The sequence below is a fragment of the Pagrus major genome, chromosome 11 (genome assembly GCF_040436345.1).
Source record: "Pagrus major chromosome 11, Pma_NU_1.0".
Classification (NCBI taxonomy): domain Eukaryota; kingdom Metazoa; phylum Chordata; class Actinopteri; order Spariformes; family Sparidae; genus Pagrus; species Pagrus major.
This window is the reverse complement of record NC_133225.1, coordinates 5,207,651-5,224,686: the sequence shown is the minus strand read 5'-3', so window position 1 is coordinate 5,224,686 and position 17,036 is coordinate 5,207,651. Positions and strand designations below refer to the sequence as shown.

Here is a 17,036-nt window from a genome sequence, read left to right as displayed (position 1 = left end):
CGTTTCATTTGGTTGCCAGTCACTATAACTTCCGGAAGAGAGTCAGAGAGTGAATCAACCATGTAACCCTAACCACCAGCAATGCTGGTTGGTTCACAAATGAAGACAACAACTCCCATGATCCCATGCTACTAACATCTTTTCTTTCGTTTTGATTGAGAGACCCTAGTGGCAGAAATGACATACGGTGCGTTTAAAGCCCGAGATTTGCCTGTATAGTTGAATACATAAAAGTATTCAGTATACTTTCCCACTGGATAAAGAAAAGCATAAAATCCTTTTAATTAAAAAGCTGTAACTAATGAAAATTACTTAAACTAGCAAATTATTACATTGTATCAGCAGAGCTTCTATCAGTTCTGGTTGAACTCCAAGTTGAAACATAATTCATTCAGGACATAAAACTGGGAGGTGGACTATTGATATTTATCTTTTAGTTTAAAATACAAAAGCAGGACCCTTCCTGCGAGGTGCATTCATCAATAGAGCCTCCTCCTATCTTACTAGAGATAAACGCCTCTGTTTCCAAAGAATTCACTTTGTTGCCGTCCACACCGTGGCACCGAGCCAAGATTTGGGTACAGGAAGTGATGTCAGTCTGTGTGCCAGTTAGGGACAAATCTGATATTCCCACAAAGCCATTTCCGAAGATAAACAAACAGAACCTTCCCCTGTGTGTGTGTACACATCCTCACATGTCTAGTTCCCAGTATCCTTCAGTAAGCAGGGAAAATTGTGTTTCTCCATAAGACAGTCAAAGCAGTGAAGATTACCTCACATATGTCAACACGGGCTTCATAAAGCAGAAACAATAGAGGAGATGATGCATTGTGAATACACTTGTCCAATAATGTAAAGATAGCATAAGGCCAACTTAATTATAATAAATACAAAGTAGCACAAAGGGGCCTCTTGTTTCAATATACAGTATCTCCTCCCTACCTAAGATATCCCAGTTCCCATATGAACTACAGGATTAAATGAATCCTCTGCTCTCCTTTCTTTGTTACTGCAGGGCATGATTCCCATGGACCATGAACCACGCAAGCCAGTTTAGGGAACGTAATATTCTGCCCGTTCTTGTTTTCCTAAGGGGTTTGGACTGAAGAATCACTAGCTCTGCAGTGTTGACATTAGCGCAGCCCACTCACCCCTGAACCTTCAGTCACTACTACAGGAAGTGAGTAAAGCCTTTCATAAGGGTAGTGTGAGTTCACTTCATCGGGCTGCCTATGAAAAGGATTTATCTCTGGACTGTAACACTGGAGGAATAAGAGAAGGAAGCTGGAATGGGATGAAGGGAGGAGGGCAGGGGTGAGCCTCAGCTCCATTAGGGAAGTCGTAAACTCCTCCATCAAAGTGTGAAATCTCAAGTCAGATATCCCGCAAACCCCTCCGTAACTCAATATCAACCCAAACACACTTTATTGGGAGATTCATCGATCGTAATCTTCTCAACTGGCATATAATTGAAAAAACAGCTTAAAGACAGGAGTTTCACTGGATTATATTTTATCTTTATGTCGGTGATGTGGTGCAAATACATGTATGGGTATATAGGCAAAGCTTTTTTTCAGTTCTTAAGTAGGTTAACAGGTGTTCATACAATAAATTACATCCCCGTGTGTGTAGAAACTTCCGCAACAGTGAAGGCACTGAATACAAAGGAAGATAGTACCAGTGAAAATGCATCTAAGATTGTAAGTAAGTAAGTAAGATTGTTAGAGGGCACAATAAAGGACAAAAAGAAATGCTCTTTCATGTATTTATATACATTTATACAGTCAATCAATGAATATCAAACTTATAAATAATTAGTTATGAAGAAATAAGTTATCATACTTTCCATGATGATGATAGTATAACAAAAACAAGACTAAATAAGATCATTTTAGGATATGATATTTTTAGGCTATATATTGATACTCAATATATGTATTGATATCTTGAAATCTCTTCAAAAGCACTTCATAAATGCTACAAATTCGTGACAAAATCAAATATCACAAAAAATTTTACCAAATATTTAGATCTTAATATTGTGACAGTGTTTTCAGATGACTGCTGGTACTTTCACAAAATACTAACACAATGAGATTTTTCATAAATAATCATCAGTAAAGTGGATATAAACCAGGAAAAGATAACAACAATTCACGATATAATCAAATAATGTATTTTTAAAAAATGTTCAATCGCGTCGTAATGTATATGTCATGCAAATAATTTATGTCCATCTTTTCTGGGGCTTGTTAACTGAAATGAAAAAGTAGATTCAATTATTTTCTTTTTTGACCCAAAAACGTACTGAGGAGTTTTAAGTATTTATTCCAGCTCTGAGCAGTGCTTGCAGTCTTCCTCTCAGGCTAAATTTGTGGCCCAACAACCTCCACCTAATTTATGTTGCCTGAGGGGCAAAACCCAGGGCACTAGAGCAATGTAAGGACGCAGTAATGAACATTACAGCTTCTTACAGTAATCTTAATAAAGATTTGCTGGTTTTCTTTGTTATTTATGACAGTTAATGAAGAATCTTTGGGCTTTGGACCGGTGATTGGACAAAAAAACGACGAGCATTTAGGTTCAAGAAGTAGGTTTATATGGAAACTATTGATCTAAAACAATATCAAACTGCTCTGTTTGCCAAAGATGCACTAATTCATATATCTTGTGCAATGAAAGGTAGGTAAAACAAGTTGCCCTTACTGAAACTGAGCCCACTTATTATTCATCAGCCCTGACAGATGACGTGGCCACCTGTTGGTAAGCCATCACCATTACTTGAAAAAAAAATACTTGACCAATTACAAGCAGCATCTGAAGCCACAGGCAAACAGAGGAGATGGAAGTGGGCACATTTCTCTCCACCTCTAAATGCAGACATAAATCAGAGGGCTTTGAAGAGATGGATGACAAGGCTCATTCCCAGAGGAACACAGGAGCCACTGTGTAAAGTGAGACAGCTGGGAGAAACCGAGCATGTGTGCATATAGGACTGAAGACTTTACTGGCTGTGCTACTACTGTATGTCTTTACTGATGGGTGCTGACATGTGCTGTCTGGACCTATAATATCAAAGAACAAAAAAGTTGTCAGCGCAGTCACGAAACAAGAACAGGCTGTTCGCGTATCGGAAACGTAGTGTTGTTAAGGCTTACTACGAACCACAAACTGGTGCAGTTTGTCAACTGGTCCATTATCTGTAAACCAAATGAGTGTAGTTAAGAGTATAAAAGTTGCAGATGTCAACTAGTTAGGGTTGAAAAACATGTATTTCTTTATAATTCTTTTTAAAGGAGCACACAGATTGAAAGAAATTATCGTCAAATCCTTAACCAAAATGTGAGTGCTTGGTTGGCAATGAAAAAAAAAGTGTATACTGGAGTTATTTCACAGTGGTTATGTGGTTTTCAATCAGACTTGACTTTGTTGAAATACCATAAGTGGCCTGCATCAGTCGTACCCGAGCTGAAGTGCCTTTTCTAGTTAAACGGGACAATGGAGAGAAATATCTGTCCTGCTGCTCCAAGGGCATCTCACTCATCAATCATAAAAGCCTGCAAAAGCCATGCTGTCTGACAGCAGCTTGGTAGGGGCTCAGGAGCAGCCGCTTCATCTACATTCACAAAAATTCAAACCCAGCAGGGGATGCAGGGGAGGTGTGCCCTGGAGCCTCCTGTCTTGTCCTACTTGATATCAGCCTCATTTAATTTGTGTTGGATCATCTGCCTCGCCAGAAATCCTCACTGTACAATACTTAATATCACCCACCAGCCGTGATGGAAAGTCAATATGTCAGACAAGGCTGAGGGTAAAAGGTCGGCTGAAAGCTCGAAGGACGCTTGTTGAGTTACAATCCTTAAGTCCGGAAATTCTAAAAGCCCACAGAATGTAAAGAGGTTTGGAGAGATGTTGTAGAGCCGACACAACACTGTAAATCCTAGTGTGCTTGCATCTGAAAGTTCAGTACGCTGCATTTCATCTCCATCAAGTCTCAACTGAATGATCTGGATCACAACCCTACTGTTTATGAATGTCAAGAAGAGTCATATTTAACCATATCTTTTCTAATCTTGTATCCAAATTGACAAACACACACACACCCTTGTATACCAGGGAAACAGATAAGTCTGGACACTGGACTGGATTTGTTTGGGGCATGAGGAAATGATTTTGCTAAATCAATAATATTAAGCACCGGGGCTGACAAAATGCTTTAAAGCTTTGATACTTTGCCTACCGTCACCTCAACAGTGACGTTTCAGAGGTGAAAATCCCATTCATATTCTGAATCAAGGATGTTGATCATTAGCCATAATGTTCAAAACATCCAAGAAAGACTTACCACCAGCTATGCAACGCCATAGAGAAGTACTCGACGCCCAACAATCTGAAAGTCTAACAGCGATGTCTCTGATTGGTGGAGCTCACTGTATCTATGGAAATGTTTACCACACCCGCAAAAGTCACGTTGGCTAGGGCGTTACTGCTGCCACAATCGGATGATCGTTACCATTACGTTTATCAGGAAGCAACCATGATTTCCTTTCTGCCGTGTGATTGTTCTGGAGCGATGATCACAACAAGTCACGTCATGTATTAGTGTTTGTGAGTTGAAAGTTGCTAAGGAAGTCGGAAAGGAATAATTCGCAACGGTTTGTAGGATGAGTAGTCCTTCACTCTACGAATGATTATGTATACAGTCTTGACTTTTTTTGTTTTCCACATTTTTTCTTTTCTCTTCATCAATTGTTTTATGGTTACAATGTATCTCATAGTTGGATGGCTTAGTTCTAGGCTTAAAATTCAAGTGGGCACTCAATGTTGAGCTCTTAAGAAGTAAGCAGACATCAGCTGCACCAAAACCGAGGCAAAAGACAGATTAAGGAGAACGTGATATATAATATATACATAACTCAATGGAGTTTAAGTAGTCTCTAAACCTGCACACATTTCTGTTGTGATGAGCCCGAGCCCGACCCTCCATGCTCAAACCTGCTCAACACTCACTCGCTGTTCAAGGTTGACTTTTGAGACTTTGGAGACAGACTGCAAGTGGCTGACGTTTCCAATCCTGTCCCCATCTCTCATTAGACTCTTAATTACAATAATAGCAAGCATATCCTCGATGTCAAAGCTTTGAGTATTCGCGAGTAGTTCATGAAGCGTCAAAGCCTCAAAAAGGTTAACCGGGACAGCTCTACCAAGCATGTTGTCTGCACTGATGGTTTTTTTATTCTGGGCATCAATCAAATGGCAGCCCTAAAAGATGTCTTTGATCCTGTGATATTTTACAAAAACATCATCACTCAGATGTGATAATAGGGGCCTTTGAGAAGCAGCAGGTTGCCATCAACAGAAAGCAGCGAGTGAAACAATGCTGGGCCTTTGTGCCAGTGTGTGAGCCCAGTGTGAAGGAGCCACAGAGGTGAGAAAGGGCAAGGCGGACAGCGTTTTCACACCAGCTGGAAAAGGCTGCATTCCTCCGGGGTTCTTCATCTTCAGGAAAGGAGGGGCGAAAAAAAAAAAAGAAGGAAGAATGACCTGTCAAATGCCATGCTGCCTCGTGTATTGACACGCACAAAGGGCGCTGGAGGGGCCTCTTTACTGCACAGTTAACAAACCAAAAGTATGATGAATAATAGGTTTGTTACACCAGTCGCCAGACAATAAACTAGTTATGAGTAGATGTTTGGAAAAAAAATACAAAGACAGCAGATAATATCCATGAAGTAATGTGAATGCTACAAACTGAAAACACAGTCATTTGCTACTAAATGATACTTTTATAACAGTTTTTATTGCTCTTTTGTTGTGCAGATGCTTCAAGTAATGACAGGAGTAGGCTATACTCAAGCTACCAATAACATTTTTTAAAGGAATTCCACAGCAGCTAATGATTATTTTATTCCTGCAACCACCTCAACCACAACTACTATTAAGATTGATGAAATCAAATTTTAAAATGCAAGTGGAAAAAGAGCGTTTCTAAGTGCGTGTGTTTGTGATCTAACCCAAACAGCTCTTATTTAGGACAAAGTAAAGGGCCTGCTGTCATTTTTTGGACAGGCACTCCTGTTTTCCAAAGGACCGTTCCAAAATTGGGACATGGTCTTTCAGCAGGACTCATCTGGTGGAAATGGAGTGGGGAAGGTGAGGCCTCTGGAGGGGTTGGTCTGATGAGAGACACCACCTGGACGCCTTTAGCTAGAATCCCATATTAGGACTGCTTTTTTGCAGACAAACAGTCATGCACTCAAGTTGGCACCTCTGCAAAATGATTAGGTAACTAAAGTTCTGATGAACTCAGACTGGTAATGACTAAAACATTTTTAAAAAAGCACCTCAACGAATGCTGCGTGATAGCACACCATCGTTTATTCTGGCAGCCTCCAAAGGTTATCTGAAAAGAGGGACTCCGTTTTTTTTTTACGATTACTTTCTCTTTCTTCAATGAAGTCACTCTCTCTTACTATTACTCTCCCCAGCTCCAGTGGCTTTTTTTCACGGGGCTGTGAAACACAATGGAAAACGCACGATCACCCCAGCTGTCTTCCATTACTGGCTTTGACCGAAATTATTTACACGCCTGCTTACTGGAACTATGGAGAGAGGGGATGAGACAGAGACAGAGGGAGAGGGGAAGGGGGCGGCGATTCGGTTTACTCCTGCAGATTTGCGCAAGCGTTCCTCTTAACGGGAGGCTGACAAGAAATGATGGACATGGACGAAGATACGAGTCTATCTGTAAGGACGTGTCTGCTGCACTTCGTCCAGCTCTTCTCTCTTTTGTGCATGAGTGAGAGAGGGAGTGACAGTGGGCAAATAAAATAAATATCCCATAATCTAATTTATACACCGCTGTTAATTAAACTGGGTAATAGTAGGGTGACCTTTATTCAATAAGCAAAAGATATAAACAGACAGTGCCAGGATGGCTGCCTCCTCCTTGACAGCGCTGTTAAGATAAAGGCCTCACCATGGGGGAGAGCAGACCTGTAATTAGACACACACGGGACTCCCGTTGCTATGTAAACATCCCGACCGCTCTCCCTAGCAGCACACTGCCTCTGTGCTGCTCGGGCTCCTCGCATGAATCACAGGGCAACATCTGGTTTAGCGCGCTGGAAGGGACTTTGTCGGTTTGGCACGCTGTACGTGTGTGGAGTGTGTCGATTTGGACCAGACGACCCACGCCTGCGCCTGCCTCTCTCCTCCCCCTGGCTACCCCACCTCTCAGATTACAGCGGTTGCACAATGCATTTTGGCAGTCCCCCTCTCTTGCTGGCCCTAAGAAAGGACTGTGGATATAAAGACGAACCTTTTGCTCAACTGTTGGGGGGAAAAAACATTACAACCACTTTTGGCCTCACAGTGACTCTGGTCTGCCAAGAGTATACAAATATGCAGACAGAGAGAAAGTTGTTTACTTTACTGTACGTATGGACTGTGACTACGAGCACGATTCAATCCCTTCTGCCAGTTATTGTTTTATTTAACAATCCCGTTGTTGGACTTTATGGTTCCACAATGGATAGCTGTAGACAGATTCGCATTAATGGCTTCATCATTCATCAAGTCGCCCCATAAGTACAATCAGTAAAGGCCTTAATAGGAGGAGAAAGTACCTCTCCAATCAACAGTGCTGGTGTGTTTTTCAGTGAGCCACCAGCCCGGCGTTGTGCCTCCAGTATAACCAGCATCCTGCCAGGGCTGTTTCTGGCAAGTGCCTCAAATTAATATCTGGCATGTCTCCGACAAGACTCTATTTCACAGCGAAACCCAAACTCAGCCCAAACGTCCATAATATATCCTTCACAAAATAACTGTTTTGGCAAGCTAAAAAGAGGCAACCACAAAATGGTAGCAAGGATATGAAGAAGGAAAAAAAAGTTATAAACAGCAAAAGAGTGAGGCAGCAGAGCCGAGATTTGAAGTATGGACGTCAAGGTGCTCTCAGTCTGACTTTTAAGAGTTATGGGAGGCCCAGATCCTGGATTGCGTTACACTGAGAGAAGACTCATTGCAGACTAATCTAAACATTACGTAAGAGCTCTCCTGACAAGTTTAGAGGGCAGATGTGACTGTTTACACAGATGCTGTGAGATGATAGAAATAGACAGAAAAAAGAGAGAGTTGAAAGATAAGCTGAAGTGGTGGTGAATAAAAAATATGAAGAAAAACATTGATAAGCTTGGGAGATGGGGGAATATCTTTCAATCTAAAAAATGTGTTTATTGGACTGCAATTTACATGTTCAAAATTCATCTATTTGGATAACTCGAGCGCATCTCAAGATTTGTCCATAAATCACATGAGTATGCTCGCTGCCAGTGGACTTTGGAGGAAAGGGCATTTGGTTGTCTTACTGTAAATATCTGTCCCTTGTGACACAGTACAACAATGTGTTGTGCCGTATGAGGAAGAATTTAGAGGAAAACTTCATACGTGACTTCATTGTGTTGGAGATCCTGGCATTGTGGGAGAAATTATGTTTGCTCTGCCCACAAAACACTCTGACTACACTGCTATTGTTCAACTAAAAGTCAACTCTCTAGAGTGCGGTTCAAACCTCCAGAGAACTTTTCAAATAATAGCCCATGGTGGCAATTAGACGGAAGGCATGAAAAATGCGAACCACACATTTTTTGGAGTGCTAGCAACGTAGCATGCCTCCTACTGGGTAATTATTCCTGTGCTACCACAGAAAAACAACACGGGATGTTGCAGATTAAAGCTGGACGGAGTTCAGGTCCAGAGCTGTATATTGTGAAACCAGTCTCTGTAAACAGGACATCTAACAATATGAAAGATGGAAGAGGAATGTACAATAGATTGTGTGTCAGATTTTTGCCAACTTGACAGAACTGTAGGCTAGGGCTGAGTGGCTTTGGTCAGTACATTGAATATTTTGGTGAAGTTACCAAACGACAAAAACCGCTGCTGAATTTTGAAGCCAATGTCGAAATTACAGCAGTAACAGTTTCTCTAATTACATCTCGTGGCCAACTCCACAACAACTTGAAACTTACCCAACTTTTAGCTCTGGCTTGGTACAGTTCACATTTAAACCGATACTGGTAACTTTTCAGTTGTATCTGTATCTATCTTCAGTCCAAATTGTTCAGATGCAGCCAGTGGCGAAGTGTTGGCTAACACTAGTAAAAATGCTAAGCTAACGTCAACCAAGACAGTGAAAAAAAGAACAGTTATCTCCAACATCAACTTATCCAACTAGCTAATTAATTACCTGAAGATGTCGATGAAGTTGTCGATGCCTCATTAAAAGTTCCATCATGTATGTAGGTTTCAACTTCTTCGGCATGGCTGCAGATGTGCTAAGCTAATGTTAGCTGCGGGGGACTTGACTTTCAGGCTATTGAACATGGCAAACTCCGCAACTTTTATATATATTTGACCTGGTGTTTCCCCAGGTTAATTGTGTTGTCCTGGCCAGCATTTCATTTTGCATTTTAAATATTGCACGAATATTGTCCTCTGTATCGTGTTTTCGAAAGTGAAACCACATTGGCTACGGCTTTTAGTTACCGAGTTCAGTATGCAACCCTACTCCTAGCCGGTACGTTTATGACCACAACCCAACTTCACATTGAAAACAGACCATCAAGATTTTGGTTTGCGACAAAGAATAAGAAATCAAATTAAATGAGAAACAAATCAGCATTTTTAATAACTGTGTCATAACATTTTGAAAAAGTCATTTTGAACAATCATTTTCAGTTGAACTTTCCAATGTAATATTTGTGTTGCCTGAAGTTTTTTTGTTTTTTTTTACCATTCCAAACTTAAAATTTGTGTGAGGCTGTTAAGTTGGAGCAATAATCTCTGACATATTTGTATTCTTTTGGCCGCACAAGCAGCAGTGCTCATTTTGGTCCAGACTGAAATATCTCGGCAACCATTACAGAAATGAATGGTCCCCACAGGATTTGTCCTAATCACTCTCGTCATCTCCTGACATTTTTTCTAGGACCACCAGCAGGTTGATATTTTTAGTTCGGGGTGTAAATATATTTATCCAAAGGAATATGGTACATAATCTAGCACGACAATTTTTTGATTTACTGTATGGAAGATATGTTAATATCTATAGAGTACTGATTTTTGCAGTTTTTATACAAGAAATCATACACTTCACAATCTGCAGTTTTATACTATGAGGAAATTACACAATAGGTGCACCTTTAACATCAAGCAAACTGCAACATTAGAACTGACAAATAAAAGCAAATGTTAGGATGCTATCATGCTAAACTGAAACTCCTGAATATGGTAAACAACAGCATGTTAGCATCATCATTGAGAGAATGTTAGCATTCTGATATTAGCCTTTAGCTCAAAGCATCCCTGTGCCTCAGGACAACCAAACAGACCCACTAGTGTGGCTGTGGTGTCTTGACCCCTTGTGTAGCAGAGGATGTTTCCAGGGGTCTGATTGTCCTATATTAATAGTATTAATAAACAAAAGGGGAACAAAACTGGAACTAATTTTCATGAGGACTATCATTAGATTTGATTATTTTATGAATAATTATTCCTATGTCGTAGTACAGTGAGTATGTAGTCAGTCATTGCCTCCTGCGGCCAGGAACAATCTCTGCGATGTGCAGAAACAAAGAGAGCAATCTGAAGAAGATAGTTGTAGAGTGTCACAGATATAAATCTAAGCGCTGTAGGAAACCGTTCATATTTACAAGAACATATTTGAGTATAAAAGGTCATACATTATGTGCTTGTTCCTCAAAGTGAGAGGTGCAGTATTTCCTATTAATGACATGAGGTTCAGATAGGACGGTTTGTGGCAGGAAATGACATTATCTGAAGTCTCACCTTAATTGATATGACACACTGATAGCACACATGCATTACACTCTCTCTGTCTTTTTTGTTTGCCAGTGAAACGGCTGTAAATTTCTGAGTATTTGGCAGTATCTGATTCTCATTCCAATCAATCTGACAGTTACATGTAGGCCTGCTGACTGTTTGTATTCTGAGATTGAACCTGTCAGCACTTTCTTAAACAAAAATCCCCCTTACACACAACTCTGACAAGCACTGTCTAGAAAGGCATGCTGGGAGCACGCATGGAAAATCCCATGGGTATGGGCAAAGTTGCGGTTGTCTGACAACACAGCAGTGCAAGGCTTGGTGCATAGTTAATATAATCTTTTCCTAATACCAGATGGATGCATGGGTTTGACTTTGGCTCCTAACAATAAAAACTGAATTTGACAGCAATCACTTTCACATGTAGCTCAGCAGTGCGAGAAACTTACCTGCAGATGCCAGGCAGCATATTGCCAGAAGTATTAAGGCTATGGAGGATCTTCTTGCCATTTTGTAATTTTCCTGGAGCTTCCAGTATGACGAACAGGCCTTTCTCCTGCTTTCCCTCTCGATGAAGCAGTCTACAGGAAGTCAGCTTCAGGCCTCGGCTGCAAAGTGAACAAAAGTAGAGAAAGTCAACCAGAAGAAGGACGCTGAGGCATTGAGCATGGACAAAACAGCAGGGAGCTGGCCTCTACTTAATACACCCCGTGGGAGTGATGAGATGAGACAAGAGAGGCAGCAGTTTGGAGAGCAGGGGATTAATCCTGGCGGGTTAATTGGGGGTCTTGCATGCTTCAAAGGACCGTGCTGCACACACCTTCCCGTGCCCATGGCCAGTCAGAGTGTGTGAGCAGTGTGGGACGGCTGACTGGCTTGCTGGGTGTGAAGCACTTTGGAAGACGCCACAGGTTATTAACACAATTTAATTGAGAGCGCCGGAAAAACACTGAATGCTCCAGTGGGGTCCTCAGTAAGCAGCTTAATACCACCACGCTAATCAGCATGGCCTCGTCTGATGCTTTCACTTTGGTAATGTAAACTCAAAACACTGACCACCGTGATGGGGCAATCAACTAACATGTGGTTTAATTACATAAAGTCAAAGTGACATTAAAATGTATTGTTGCTAAGAAATGCCAGTGAAATGCCAATGCCAGTGACTTTGTGTATTCCTTTCTGTATATATATTTATATATTTGTGTGCACCGTATGCATATGGTGTTTCTTCTGGGGCCCTGAATGTGCATTTCCACTATGAATTATGTTTACATGCTTCGTAATTATCTGTCCTCACAAGGCCATACAGTAGGACAGTTTTTACCTGATGATATGGTTATGGTATATTTAGGTGGTTTACAGGTTTCTTTGTATAGATTAGCTGTTTGTTTAGGATCTTGCATTTAACTAGTTTCTCTGTTGTCACATGACTTGTCAGATGACCCCTCTGTACAAGTACTTGTAAGGTGTGTCTCTTCACTAGTTTGATGTCTGAATAAGGGCTTGAGACAAAATATTTATCTCGTGTGCAGACTTCCTCTTTTTCTTCTGTTCAGCACCGAGTGTTTAATGTGCTTGGATGTGAGCGCTTTCTTTCACTGTTCTTTCATGTCAATGTTTGACATGTATGCACCATTTTGATTAAAAGTGTTTGGAGGTAATCGATTCTTGAGTTGCAATTAGAAGTTATTCCAGCAGATAATTTGTTTAAAGTTGCAATTTGATTTTCTTGGCTTGACTTCCATAAGCCTTAAAGCATAGAGGGAAAACAGATAGATCAGATCAGATAGAAAGATATGCTGTGCACAGTTTAAAGTCAGGTCAGAGGATTTAACATTTTCAGGAGGCAGTTTAGGAACACGTACTTTTTGGAAAGTATTGACGTAATTTGTAAATTTACAGCCTATCATATCCAAAATATTGTTTGGTTCTTGAGAACAGTTTAAACAGTATGTTTTTGGCTCTGACTAATTCTAGATAGTTACCCGGCGTGTTTGGCAGTCACAACCAAAACATTTATTTTAGAAAGATATGGTCCACGGACAAAGTTATGCAAACTTACTTCTCTGAGTGGTTTCTTTATGACAACAAAACTGTTACTGTATCAGCAGTGAAGGTGCTGTGACAGGAATTGCACTCGTTCACGGTTTAAAGGCTGCACATGTGACTCGAACAGTGCCGCGTGGAAAGAACAGATGTGCCTGTATCTGACTCGTGGTGAACCATAGAGGGTGAGGGAGGTGATGCACAGAGGCACTAAAGGTGCATCGCTCTGCTGTGCAAGCAGCTCACGCAGGACAAAAGGGCCTTTCACTGTGTGGCAGCTGCAGTGGCTGAGGAGTCATTTTGGAAGATCGTGACAAATATTACACTTTCAGCCACTGAAGGAGAGCCAGTACCTTCTGTTTGATTTATGCCCCTCCTTCACCTTTATCTCCTCACTGACTCAACAGAGGTTTGTTGCAAAACCTTCTGTGAGGCCAAGACCGAATCATAGGAAAGTGACATTCAAGACAAAAATCAAAAGTCAAAAATATGGCTGAAGATTGAAAGACCTGCTGTTAAAAGAGCTCATATTATATAGAGATAACAGTGTTTTGAAAAGATTTTATTTCAATTTTCACTAACATTTAAAGTCAAATTTAGGGCAGCCCTTTCTCTACCTTGTTTTGGGTTAGGCTGGTTGGGGTTTTACTCCAAAGGCTCCACACCACGGTGCTGGTTTTGTTGCAGCAACAACTCAAATCACCTCATGTGACTTCTCTTCAACCCTGACCGTCTAAGCCGAGCAACTATTTCACCCGGAGAAGATCTGGAAAGCCCATCAGAACATGCAGACCCCAGACTGAACGTACTGCACATTACTGAAACCAAGCTCCATATTTGTGGTCACTTCAATGTTAAAGGCCTGGCTTATATCTGTGTCATCGCGTATGCATACGCTGGAGTTAAGTGTTGTTGCGTCCTGAGGGCATACACTGTGTTCCCCTGATCACAAAGCCAGAAGTGAAGAGTGCAGCAACACTAAAGACTGAGGCACTGTCTGAGCTACCTTTACTGCATCTTGTGGTCCATGAGTAAGATGTCAAGACTTTCTAATCTGACTTCAGTTGGCTTCATAAGTCATCTAGAGGTTCGTGTGGTCATACGACCTGGTGAGCGTTCCTAAATGAGCTCTTCTCCTCTTTCAGTGTGAATGTGTACAGGCTCAGCACTGACAAACCACGAAACCTCCCACTCCTTGCATCGCAAAAGCAGAGCTCTGAATGACTGATCACCAGTCTGACTCACACAGTCACAAAGCCTGTCCACACACTGTACACAGAAACCATGAGGCATGACATGCTACAAACATCCTGGACTCAGCTAAGACTCTGATACCTCTGCATGATGTGCATCTTTCTAGTCTACAACTGTAGTAGTAGTCCACAACTGCAACACATTCTGACATGTCAAAGCACAGGTGTCACCAGTATTGTTAAGGATGGCTCCTCTCTATTAAGTACCCCAGTAAGCCATGTCAGTGAGTGAGCATGCACAATACCAGAGGCCTGGAAGTAGCTAACCTAAATAGAACGCAGCTATTGATAATGTTATTAAACTCCAGCTGTGCTTTTCCAGCTTTGACAAGTCAAAATGTCTGCTGTGAAAATGGTCTATTGTCAGTTGCAGCTAATTTATGTCACTTTTAAGTATCAATATTGATGCCACATGTCTTGAATTAGAGCTAAAATGATTAGTTGATTAATAGGCGGTCAGAAAAGTTAAATCATTTCAATATTTCAAGGTTGTTGTTTTTTTCTTTCAGCAAAATTGACCAACATTTGCTTCTTCCAGCTTCTGAAATGTGAAAATTGGCTGCTTGTCTCTGTTATGTAGCATTTTACCTTGAATATCTTCAGATCAAGGACTGATGTTTGGACGAAATATGCAGTTTGAAGATTTCATCTTGAGTTTAAAGGGCATTTTTTTATTGTTTTTTGACCAGCAGACTAATCTATAGACTATATATGATCCTCAATTCCTAGATTTAGGGCTACAACTACTACATGATTAATCAAGATATTTTTAGTCATTTTTTGGCAAAAATAGTAACTTTTGCTTGTTCCAGCTTCTCAAATTTCCAGCTTTTTGTCTTTTATGTATCATTTTAACTTGAATATCTTTGGAATATCAACTCAGGCTCTGAGAAACCATGATGGGCATTTTTTCACTGCTTAAGGTTAATCATTTAATCAATCAAGAAATAACCAGCAGACTCATTTGTATGTGCATGATTGTTATTTGCAGCTTATGTATGTGATTTTTATGCACCAATACTGATATGCAATTTCTTAAATTAGAGCTAAATTGGCAGTTAATTAATTAATTGGCCAACATGTGCTTGTTCCAGCTTCTAAAATGTGAGTATTTGCTGCTTTTATGCTTGTTTCATTGAATATCTTTGCCTACAGGACTGTTAATGGGCCAAAATAAGGAATCTGAATACGTCACTTTGGGCTGGGTATGATGGGCACTTTAAGTTAATCAGGAATCATTCAGTTATTCAAAGAAATAGTATATAGTCATCATAAATTGTAGTTCTATAACAAAAACAATTAATTGGCTGAGTAGGATTCAAATGTTTCTGCATAAATATCCCTGAACTGGCCATCAGATCAGATAACAACTCAATAAACATGCATTAACAATGTCAGGTCTGTGTCACAGCAGATATCAGATAGTTAAGTGCTGGTTAATTGAACTCATAAATTAGAGCTCAAATAGACGGTTAATTAATTGATTGGCAGATTTTTTTAGCAAAAATGACCAACATTAGCTTGTTCCAGCTTCTAAAATGTGAGTATTTGCTGCTTTTATGTTTGTTTCATTGAATTTCTTTGGATACAGGAATGTTGATGGGCCAAAATAAGGAATCTGAGAAAGTATGATGAGCTTTTTTTTTCACTTTAAGTCAAGTCAGTTACGCAAAGAAATAACCAGCAGACTGATTTACAAGTATATAATAATCATTAGCTGTTGTTCTATATCAAAAAAAACAATTAATTGGCTGAGTAGGATTCAAATGTTTCTGCATAAATATCCCTGAACTGCTCATCAGATCAGATAACAACTCAATAAACATGCATCAACAATGTAAAGTGCTGGTTAATTGAACTCATCTCCAGGGTCCAAAACAATCACAAAACATGATCCTCCATGGCAGCAACGCTGACTGACATTTGTGGTCGTAAACACACAGCAGCAAACCCACCACTTGATTGCAGGTTATTTCCACTGCCGTGCAAAATAAACCCAAAACACTGGCTACCATCAGAACCGCACGGCTCCTCTGTCAGTCACGTCTCATCCCACAGGAGCTGCCCGGACAGCCAGCGGGCTCAGCACACTGTCACGCTGCTCTCTTATCTTGTAAAAAAACCTCTGTGAGCACCGGATACACGCTCTGTTTACCTGTGTTTCGTGTTTATTCTCCGTGTTTTCTGATAAAAGAAAAAAACGAGACGACAACAGGAGAAACCCGTTGGATGTCAACACGACTAACTTTTTTAAGCTAACAGCCGGAGGAAGCAGGAAAGCTGCATGTCAGCGGAGTCAAGACACAGATGTTCAGCTTGGATTTATGGGCGGTTCGGATGGCTGGAAAAGTACATTTTTAACAGTATTCACAGACGTCGTGTGTAAAGACAGTGTTGTTTTGTTTTGTTTTTCTTCTAGAAACTAAGCTAAAGCTGCGCGCTGGGGGGGGTTAGTTAGCCGTTGAGCGGACGTACCGGGCAAGAGTCTCCAGAAAATGTCCAAGCAAACTCGGGTCGAAGTTTGAAGTCGCTCCGGTGGATGCGGATATATCAGAGCGGTTCTTCCTCCCGGCCTGGACATTCACACCGTCCCGTGGGTCGGAGAAAACAGCTCGCCGAGGTGACACTGTGTGGATAAACACGGCTCCTGTCGCTCAAACTTTGGGACGGTTTGCTAAATACCATCTATCTGCCGTTAACTGAGGGCTTCATCTGGGGGGGGGGGGGGGGGGGGCGGGGCCTGGAGGGAGGAGGCTGCTGAGCTGTGCGCGAGATGGGCTGCTGCAGAGCTTCCCAAAGCGGGGTGCACGGGCTCCTCGGGGGTCCCTGCGAGAGGGGTCTGCAGGCCCCCCTCAGTCACTTATCACATTTTTTAGTTGAGAATGCATG

The 17,036-nt window shown here is 41.1% G+C and overlaps 1 protein-coding gene across 1 annotated transcript in view; it reads right to left on the bottom strand.

Moving 5' to 3' along the window:
* The window catches only part of tgfbr3 (transforming growth factor, beta receptor III), a 70,952-nt gene extending 54,153 nt beyond the window's left edge, over positions 1–16,799 (bottom strand). The window contains exons 1-2 of the mRNA XM_073476285.1: positions 16,623–16,799; positions 11,298–11,456 (exon numbers count right to left, since the gene is read on the bottom strand). Of these exons, the coding sequence (XP_073332386.1) occupies positions 11,298–11,358 (61 nt within the window). The 5' untranslated portion in view covers positions 11,359–11,456; positions 16,623–16,799. The remainder of the gene's footprint in view (positions 1–11,297; positions 11,457–16,622) is intronic.
* Between the last annotated feature and the right edge of the window lie 237 nt (positions 16,800–17,036).